Below are 10,752 nucleotides of genomic sequence, written 5' to 3' on the forward strand. Positions count from 1 at the left end.
AGTCCAAATCTAAGATCCATTAAATCCGCCCAAATAAAAACAAAATAATATATCCATGAATCATACATTTAATTCAGCCCAAATGTAAACAAAATAACATATATATATATATATATGAAACAATCTTCATTTTTATAAACATATACATATATTTTTAGGTTCAATCCAACAAATACATAATCATCAAACAAATTAATCATTAAAAAAAATAGCCCAACAAATAGGCCAACATAATCCTCAAGAAAAATAGCCCAACAAAATCTAATTTCTAAGTTCAACATATATTAAAAAATAAATCATGGATCCATAAACTACACATTAAGTTCAGCCCAAATGCAAACAAAATGATATATATACATTTAAACCATGGATCCATAAACTATACATTTTCGAACTTCATCTTCATTTTTATAAACAAATACATATATTAGGAAAAATTAAAGAAAAAATTTTCCTCAGTCAAAGAAAATCGAAGGAAGACGGACGATTTAATGGAGAAGGAGGAAGGAGGAAGATCGAAGTTTTTGGACGATGTTTGGACAGACAGTTAAATTCTCGAATATATTGGGAGGTTTTCGGACAATGTTTGGATGAAGGAAGATGGAGGAAGATCGACGTTTTCGGAGGAAGAAGGTTTCAGATGGAGGAAGAAGAAAGGTCGTGACGGTTTAATGGAGAAAGAAGTCGTGTACCCGATACACGACTTAAGATAATTGTGTACCGGATATACGATTACCCCAGTCAACGCTACAGCCACATTGGCAGTCTGCACGTGCCAGATCAGGTACTCGTGTACCGGGTACACGATTTAGAGCTAATTGTGTACCGGATACACGATCCAAGCGTAATTGTGTACCGGGTACACGATTAAAAAACCTATTTTTGTTCATCTTTTCAATCCTATCTTATTTTTGTTAATATATATTAAAATAATATTATTTTAAAAAAAATTCCTTGTTACGATTGAATTAAAAAAGGAAAATTAAAAATTCAACTTTCTCTAGTAAAGTTTTGCAAAAGGGGAGGGAAAAAAAAATTCTTTACAACAGTTGCTTTGCTCTCTCTCTCACGGTCCTCTCCTCTGCCCACAGGCTTCTTAGTTCTTTCTGAAAGAACTAAATAGAAAATTAGAAATTTAAAAGTTTTGGAAAAATTAAAAAAAAAAAAAGAAGATATTTGAATATTTGGAAAAAAGAAATTCGAATGGAGTTGGAGTTCTTTGAGCCTCTAATTGGGCACCAAAGCCATAGTATTAATAGTGGGCAATGGGGATGAATGAATGAATGAATGTTTAGCGTCAAATATCCTGTTGCTCTGTTTGTCACCCACAAATGGGAACTGCGCTTCTCTCAGTTCCTGCCCCATTCTTCCACTCCTCATCATATACTGCCACCCCCACAACCTCCCATCGTTCCGGATCCGCCACTTCACTCCGATTTTCATCATCTAGGTCCATTACCTTCCTCTCTTCCTCCTCCTCTTCTTCTTCAGCTTCCGTTGTTGATGAAGAAACAAATTCTTCTCCCCCAGATCAACTCTCTCTTCAGTCTCAATCTGACCCAGATGATTCTTCCTTCAGGTATTGTTCATAAATCATCCCTCTTCTCTATATTTGCAACTGACTCTCTCTCATGTTACAAGGGTTGGGTTGTATTATGTTTACTTTAATTCCATGCTGCTTAAATTTCCTTTCTACTTGGGATTTGTGTTATTGTAGTTTTGTTAATTCTGTTAGAAGCAAAACCATTCGCCTTTAGAAATTCTGGATTTCAGTGTCGCTCTATTTGAGGAACATATTTGAACATTACCAGAAAACTTCCTTTGAATTTTTAGTTTGCCCTTTGGCTATTTACCCATGTCGTTGCTCATGTTCTATTTGAGGACTTAAATAAATTCTTCTTCATTTGAAAAAGTTACTTTAAGAGGGAAAAGGATTTGTCAATTTTCCATGCTCTTTCTAGCATCTGGTTAAGCAATCATGATGTGGGAGGAACAATTTAACCTCTTGGCTTTCTTTGGTTATACTAAATCATATTGGTGTAATTAGCTGAGAAAAAAGCTGACACTGGAGAGGACTTGGCTCATCAATGAAAATCACTAGCACCCCATTCAGAGTTGAAATTTTCTTCATTTCTCATATTCTTTTGCTCTCACCTGTTGAATGTTAAATGATATAATATTAAATTTACCTTTATCCATCGGCTTAAGTTTTTGGGTCAACCGGTGATTTAAAGTGGTTAGGAGGTCTTCTGTTCAAACCCTTGCAATATTACTTCCTCCCCTATAAATATTGATTTCCACTTATTGGGTCTTCTACATATCTCAAACCCACAAATGAGGGGATGTTAGATGAATACCTTCACTCATCAACTTAAGCTTTTGCGTCGATAGGTGATTTAACTCATTGAAGGTCATGTATTTCATGTGTAAATGGTGTGACTTTAATCAGCCCCATAATGCCAGACTGCGAACTAATTGAAAGTCTCATTTCAAACCACATCTGGGGTCTCTTGTAACCATCGATCTGGATGTATGTTTTCAAGTCATTTTCACTTAATTTGTAATCATATGTGTTTTGCTTGGCTTCAGATATTATAATGATGGTGCCAATGGTATGGCTTAGAACAAGCTTGTTTTGTGTTTTGTTTCTTATACATAGAGGGTGTAAGGCCTGTGGAAGGGAAGAAATTGAGAGGGGATGCAATGGTGAGGGAAGGATACAAGGTGGCATTGCAACAGTCCCTGGTTTTGGTTGGTGGCCTATAAAGGCATACAGGCCTTGTCCTGGGTTTCTAGCATCTGGTGGCAGATACAAGCGGCGCGGACAAAGCATGGACGAGGTTACATCTGGAGGAGGAAGGACGGAAGCCTCTGCCAGTGCTGGCAAGAAGGACTCGTCGAGGTAGAATCCTAATATCCGTTTTCTGAAGTAAATTCTTATCTTTATAAACCCCTTTCAGAGTTTGTACTATTGCAGTCTTAACATTCTTCTTGTGTACTGACTTCCAAAATAACCAAAGGAAATGCTTGGTACCAATTTAGTGAACTTGCTCATACTATAGGAATAAAGACTTATTTGGAATGACTTTTCACGGACTTGAAAACATCTTTTTTCGCACTTAAAAGTCATTTCAAGCCGGCCATAAAAGTATATGGTATAATAGGTTTTACATTTATTAGCCAGTTAGCTGTACTAACACGACCTCGTCTTATCTTTAATATTAGGCTAATCTGTTCAGTTATGTCACTCTGGCCAAAACCAAAACAGCTTCTCCTATCTTTGTTTGGCTGAAAGATGAAAGCATTATCTCATTTTCAGGAAGAAAAATGAAAACTTTTAGCATAAAATTCCGTTTGAGAACTACTTTTAACATCTGCGTGGACCTCTGTACGCTGTACTCACGAATCTTCTGCCAAATCTGTGATAGGCATTCAACAGTGAAAAGAAGTCATGACGGGTAGGGACAATTAATTAGTTTGAGGAGAGGGAATGTAATTTAGGTTGCCACAATATGAGTGGTAGTTGTATTATAGTCTAACATTCTTATTCTATATCGTGGGATACTTTTGGATAGATGAGAACGAAATACTTCAAATTTGTCTATTGTTTATTAGGAGATATGTAATTTTTTCAATCTACATCAAATGGTTATTATGAGGCAATCACATTGTTGGGGCCTCATCGGATAGTTTTCCAAAGCTTGGGCAATCATGTGTAGTAGTAGGAGTTCAAGGCTATATCAAGCAGCCACGCTGCTTGTATAATAGACCTCTTCAAATAGTCTTTCAAAGCTTGGGCAATCATGTGTAGTAGTAGGAGATCAAGGCTATATCGAGCAGCATGGGTGCTCGTATAATCAATCTCTTCATCATCATTTTGTTTCATTATTCACATCAGCCTGATAGTCAGAGAAGGTAGCTGTTAGGATCGGCCATTAAAGGGATCATGAGAAATGATGCAGTTTGCATAATGTGACTTCTTGTTACCGTTGTGATTTAGGATTTTCCCACTTATTTTTTTTGAATTCCCTTCATATTTTACTTTGATGCTAATTCATCCATTTTGTGCAATGTCCTTTCGTCCAGCAAGAAGAAGTCAGCTAAGGGCTAACTCATACTGGGAGGAAATGAAGGATGGATGTCAGAATTGTTTATATGGAAATACCAAAGTTGAAGGGGGTGACTTTTGAAGAACATGTCAAAATTTTCTCATAGGGAATTTGATTGAAATTTGGTTAGATTCTCATTTCTTTACGGATTCTGTAATGATACCAACAAGCTTGTATTAGAAGACTATATTTAAAGGCAAAAATTTCAAGTTCAATGCTTGGTTTGAGGCTTATAAAGATTCATTCTTGTAGAACATTGTTTCATTTCCAGTTACAAATGAGATGCCATGTTTGTTCTTTCGTGACTGCTTCCAATCCCAGGAACTTTTAACAAAAGCAATTTGGTTTCAAATCATTGGAAACTAGAAGCTGGTATGAAGCAGGTTCCCTTTGACTAATTGAAATCAATTTTTTAGAAAGCAAAAGGCAACCTAACAGACTTTTGCTTCTTCCTACCTCTAGACAATACAAGGAATAAACCCCATTTAATTAATGGAGACATTTTTGGTTGAATCTGACTGTTTGAAAGTCGTTAATCTTCTAAATAATGTTCGTACTTTTACAGAAGTAATCTTCTAAATAATGTTCGTACTTTTACAGAAGTCTTTCTTTTCATTGAGGAGACTAGAGCTATTGTATACAAGTTGGGTTCTATTTCGTTCTCTCATCTCTTGTGTTGATTTCTTCTAAAATATTTATACTCTCCATTTTCACCTTTTTTTAGTAAGGATTTTAGATTATTCTAGAATCAACTTATTAGAGGGTATTTAAGTATGAGTGGTAAACTTAGTGTGCGGTTGATGATTACAAGTCTTGATGTATTGGTATTAGTATAATGTGTCAGTTTTTTGGTACAATACATGAAATAGAAGATTGAACTTCCGATCTCTTGGGATAGAAGTCATGCCAATACTATTGAGTAAACTCACTCATGTATCATGAGGTGTCAGCTCGTGCATAGTTCAATTGGTTAAGATATTTTTCGTCGATTAAAATACTATAAATTCATATTTAGTTTATAAGCACATTTGCTTCTTAATCAATTTATGGATCTAGATATATAAGAAATTAAATTACTTTAAATTTTAACAATATTTTTTCTTTATGATAGGAACTAAATTGTTACAAAATTGAATGTAAATGGACTAAAATATGTTTTTACCTAAAAATAGCATATTGTTCTTAAGCGAAAGTTTCTATCTTATTCTTTAAATGGGGTAAGTTAATGCGGAAATTTGTTTTTGTTTTCTCCCAATTTCTTACACATATTTTCATATTTTTCATGTAAATATTTGAATTATTAGCCCATTTTCAAAAATAAAAACTATTTTTTGAAAACTATTTTTTTTTTAGTTTTCAAAATGCAACAAAAATATAGAAAATATTGATTTAAACTATGAACTAATAATTGCATTAATTTTACATCCTCCTTCAAATTTAGTTTGAATAATATCGTATGAAATATATAATTGTTCTATTTTTTTTAAAAAAATTTAAGTTACCATCACACTATTTTAGATTCTAATTTCTATCCAAAATTGAATTTTGAAAATTCTAAAGAAGTAACTTCAATATTAACTTTCGAAGGTTATGAAATATTAAAGACAATGCAACTTTCGAAGAATGAGGATAATTTTGAAAGAGCAATACTTGGGTATATCTTAAAATGCACCTATCTTTATGTATCACATTCACATGCACACATAAAATGAAGGTTTAAATATTACTGTGGTCCCTCTACTATTGATTTTTGTTCATTCTAGTCATTATACTTTTAACATTGGTTCATTTTAGTCTATGTACTTTCAAAATGTTCATTTTTTTTATCCTTATACTTTCAAAAAGTAACCATTTTGATTTCCTTATTTTCATTTGTACTTAATTATTTAGATATCAAAATAGTCACTTTTTAAAACTTCAAGGATCAAAATGAACGAAAGTTGAAAGTATATAGGCACAAAAACTAAAATGAACCAAAACTAAAAGTATATGAACTAAGTGGTATTTAAAATAAAAAAATTAATTAAAATATTCTAAAAAAGAAATAAGAAGAATTTAACGTGTGACAAATTATAATTAGATAATTTAGTAAGATACAATAAGATAGGTGTTGTTCTATATTTACACCTAAGTATTTTTCATTTTGAAATAAATGATAAAATTAAGTACATCTTTTTTATTTAACTAAAAAAAAAAAGCATTGCATGCAACGTGTTATCTCAATCACCAAAGTATATAGTATATCCGGAAAGAATTATTATTTTTTAATCTAATCTTAATCGATTATATAATATTAATATGATTTTTTTTAATAAATAATGACAAAAATAGGATTTGAGGGAAAGTATTCCCAAAAATAGGTTTTTAAATCGTGTACCGGGTACACGATAAGCTCTAAATCATGTACCGGGTACACGAGTACCTAGCCACCTGGCACGCACAGTCTATCGTGGCAGTCATGCAGGTTTGACTGAGGAAATCGTGTACCCGGTACACGATTACCCTAAGTCGTGTACCCGGTACACGACTTCCTCGCCATTAAAATCGCCGTCCGCCCCTTCTTCTTCCTCACCGAGACGTTTTGGCTTCCATCGATTTCTACCGATTTGGTAGTTGCTCGCCATAACTTCGATCGTTTTCCTCCATTTTGTTTTCTGCCTTCCAAAATCTTGTTGATTTTCCTCACCGAGGTTTCCATTTCACCGAGTCCTCGATTTTCCTCACTGAAATCTTCCAAAATTCCGATTTTGTTTGATTTTCCTCACCGAGTCCTCCATTTGTTCCTCACCGAAATCTACCTCTTTGGCTACCGATTTTTTGCTTGCTTATGTGGTAAAATTCTTTCTCTAGCTGTTTTTCAATATATTTTAAACTTAGAAATATATGTATGTTTGGGCCGATCTTATATTTATATGGTAATTCTTGGAATTCTTTCTCTAGTTTATGTATGTTTTTGGGCTGATCTAATATATTTTATGTATGTTTTTCAATAAAATTCTTATATATTTTTATTCGTATGTTTTTAGGCCGATCTAGTTTATGTATGTTTTTGGGTTGATCTTCTATTTTTTTTTATTTGTTTGGGCTGATTTAAACTTAGAAATATATGTATGTAAACTTAGAAATATATGAATTTGTTGGGTTGATCTTATATGTATTTGTTGGGCTGATCTTATATGTATATGTTTGTAGATCTTAAATCTTAGATCTTGTATTTTTTATTTGTTTGGGCTGATTTAAATATATAGTTTATAAATCTTAGATTTGTTCTAATTTAAATGTATAATATTTAGATCTTAAATGTTAAACTTAGAAATTGGATTTTGTTGGGTTGACATATTAACATTTTTTTTTTTGTCAACTATAATAGTTGAAAAAATCATAATAAATATGTTGATGCGTTCTGAAGATTTAGTAATTCTTGAACCTGGAAATGATGGAGATAGTGACATTGACGTTGAAGTTGATGAATTATTTGGAAACGACAGTAGTGGTGAACATGATCTTGAGTTGGTACCGTCGAAAATGTTCACCCAAATAGATTGGAAAATGACAAATTCAACGTGTGAACTATGGTCTACTTTGGAAGAAAGGAATGTAGGAGTAGATAACTGTATTTAATACAAAAAGAAATGTTGTTTAATACCAAAGAAGATTTACAGCTTGATGTAAAAAAGTATTGTGTGATAGAACACTACGAAATTGTCGTAGTGAAATTAAATTAGGATCTTTGGTATATTAAATGTAAATCATGGAGTGATGGTTGTGCTTGGATGCTACGGGCATGTCGGCACAAAACTCATGGGATGTTCGAAATCACAAAACTTCAAGAAGAACACTCATGTTTGTTTTCAAAATTGACACATGATCATTCACAGCTTGGTTCAAATGTCAGGAGTATTGAAATTCAAAATTTGGTTAGAGCTGATCCTAGAGGACTTGTGGCCCTACTCCAAGAAGCCATTAAAAAACAATATGGCTATAATATCAATTATAGACGAGTGTGGCAAGCCAAGAGAAAAACGTTGATTGCTTTGTTTGGCGATTGGGAGAAATCATATTCGGAGCTTCCGTATTGGCTGAGTGCTCTTGTTCATTACAATCCAGGAACACGAACAGATTAGTTTTTCCTTTCCTCTGATGTGCCAGGTACGACTATTTTTGGATGAGTTTTTTGGTCTTTTGGTCGGGCAAGAGAAGGGTTCAACCATTGTAGGCCATTAATCTAGATTGATGAAACTCATCTCTACGGAAAATATAAGTGGAAATTATTGACAGCCTTATCTATTGATGCAAACGGACATATATTTCCCCTTGCTTTTGGTGTTTAAGGCCAGAAATCAACACCAAAGGCGTAAGTTCATTCGGTGCATGAAAGAATTGAAACAATTGCACACTGAATGTCTTGAATTTTTTTCAGACATTGACTTGAAAAAATGGACATAGTCACATGACGGTGGGTACCGCTATGGGTGGATGACAAGCAATGCAGCTGAATACATGAACGGTGTTTTCAAAGGTGCTAGAATGTTATCAATTACTTCTTTGGTTAGACTAACATTCTATCGCACAATACTGTATTTTGAACGCTGGAGACAAGAAATCAGTGAAGCACTCGATCGTGGGGACATATATACAGAATATGCTCTAAAAAAACTGAAGAGGTGGGAAAAACGAGCATCGGCACATACGGTAACATCCATTGACAGGGAAAGTCAAACTTTCGAAGTACAAACTGTCATAAGTATGATTGCTCCCTATAAAGGACAACACACCCAAGTTTTAAGCTTGAAAGAAAGGACATGTTCTTGCAATAAGTGACAATATTCAAGATTTCATGCTCTCATGTAATTGCATTTTGTAATTACATGCGTCTGACATACCTACCACTTATTAATGAATGCTACAAAATTTCCAATTTTAAGCGTTGTTATGAAGGCCGCTTCCATCCAATTCAACACCCAGATTATTGGCCAGAATTATCATTTATAGAAGTTCGTCCAAATAAGGACTTACTAAGAGAACAAGGTAGCAAAAAAGTACGCGCATTCATAATGAAATGGATTGGAGAGAAGCAAGCCAAAAAGTACGATGTACAATTTGCAAAAGAGAAGGACATAACAGACGCACTTGTCCACACCGTACACTGGGTACTTCGTCGTCTTCGGGTCATTAGGTGTATTTTTTTTTTACTTGTATATTTCATGTATTTGTATTCTTTATGTATTTATATTTTTCATGTAATTGTATTCTTTATGTACTTATAATTTTCATGTAATTGTATATTTTATGTACTTGTATTCTTTATGTATTTATAATGAATTTATGTAATAAATTTATGTAATTGTATTTTTTTATGTATCTTTTATGTCATGAATTTTATTATGTAATGTAATTTGAACTTTTTAGGTAATGGAGTCTGGTCCTTCTATTCCTATACAATTGTATCAACAAAATACGCATCGTTCACAGACAGATGAGATAGTTCTTCCACTATAGTGTTAAGTTGTCGGAGAAGGGAGGCGATTGCACAACATACTATCTCATTTGATCACCGCTGATCACCACATTATTCCATATGTTCAGCAGGCAGGTTTTCTTGGGATTATATAAATTGGTTTCATCCAGCTTGATTGCCACCTCATTACTGCTCTAGTTGAGCGCTAGAGACCAGAAACCCACACATTTCACTGTCTTGTAGGGAATGTACGATTACGCTGCAGGATGTTGCCATACAATTTAGGTTACGAGTGGATGGGCAACCATTGATAGGTTCACTACAGTATGACTGGAAGAACGTTTGTGAAAGCTCTTAGGCGGTCTACCAGAGGATCTGAAGGGATCAAGATTGAGTATCCCTTGGTTGGCGTTCCAGTTTCCAGAATTACCTCCCGATGCCAATGACATCAGCGTACGTCGGTACGGACGAGTATATATCCTACAGCTTATTGGAGGATTTTTATTTGCTGACAAGTTAAATATTCTGGTGCATCTCATGTTCCTTCCATTATTGTCTGATTTTGAGCACGCTGGTACGTATTTGTAGGGTGGTGCATGTCTTGCATGGTTGTATAGAGAACTTTGTCGAGCTTCCAATGCACAAGTGTTGGAAATAGCGGGGCCACTAATACTATTACAAGTGTAAGCTTATGATTGATTTCCAATTATAGCACCATAAGTCCAACTACGGCCCCAGATCATCGTCCACTTAGTGCTAGGTATTATTTCATTATGTAAGAATATAAATTAATTGTATTTTTTTTTTTATAATTTTAGATGGAGTGATGTATTAGCTGCCTCTGAACAGTCCGCAAATATGTTGCTCGTGTACAGAAAAATATTCGACATGCTGATGCATAATCAGGTAGTAAATATGTATATAAATGAATATTTGAAACATTTTATATGTATACTTATTCTTATTTTTTGTCAGGTTATTTGGATGCCATACACACAGATTTGGTCATCCTTACCTGATTATTGTGATGGTGAAGACATCTGGTTGACCGTTAGCCCTCTTATATGCTTCCATATAGTAGAGTGACATCATCTAGATCGTGTGCTGAGACAGTTCGGTCTGCGACAAACAATATCTTCGTTATCCTATACACTCCCAACACTACACCAGATCGATTTAAGAGGT

The 10,752-nt window shown here is 34.1% G+C and overlaps 1 protein-coding gene across 2 annotated transcripts; it reads left to right on the forward strand.

The window, feature by feature from the left end:
* The first annotated feature begins 1,262 nt into the window (after positions 1 to 1,262).
* Positions 1,263 to 4,409, forward strand: LOC120087246. 2 transcript variants are annotated; one of them, XM_039044216.1, is made up of 3 exons: positions 1,263 to 1,579; positions 2,590 to 2,902; positions 4,087 to 4,409. In XM_039044216.1, exons 1-3 carry the CDS (start codon positions 1,288 to 1,290, stop codon positions 4,109 to 4,111), a joined length of 630 nt encoding a protein of 209 aa, XP_038900144.1. In that variant the 5' UTR covers positions 1,263 to 1,287; the 3' UTR covers positions 4,112 to 4,409. The 2 variants fall into 2 exon arrangements, with proteins under 2 accessions (XP_038900144.1, XP_038900223.1); XM_039044295.1 differs by having other exon boundaries at positions 1,269 to 1,579; positions 2,660 to 2,902.
* Positions 4,410 to 10,752: the final 6,343 nt, after the last annotated feature.

Source organism: Benincasa hispida, chromosome 1, assembly GCF_009727055.1.
Source record: "Benincasa hispida cultivar B227 chromosome 1, ASM972705v1, whole genome shotgun sequence".
NCBI lineage: Eukaryota > Viridiplantae > Streptophyta > Magnoliopsida > Cucurbitales > Cucurbitaceae > Benincasa > Benincasa hispida.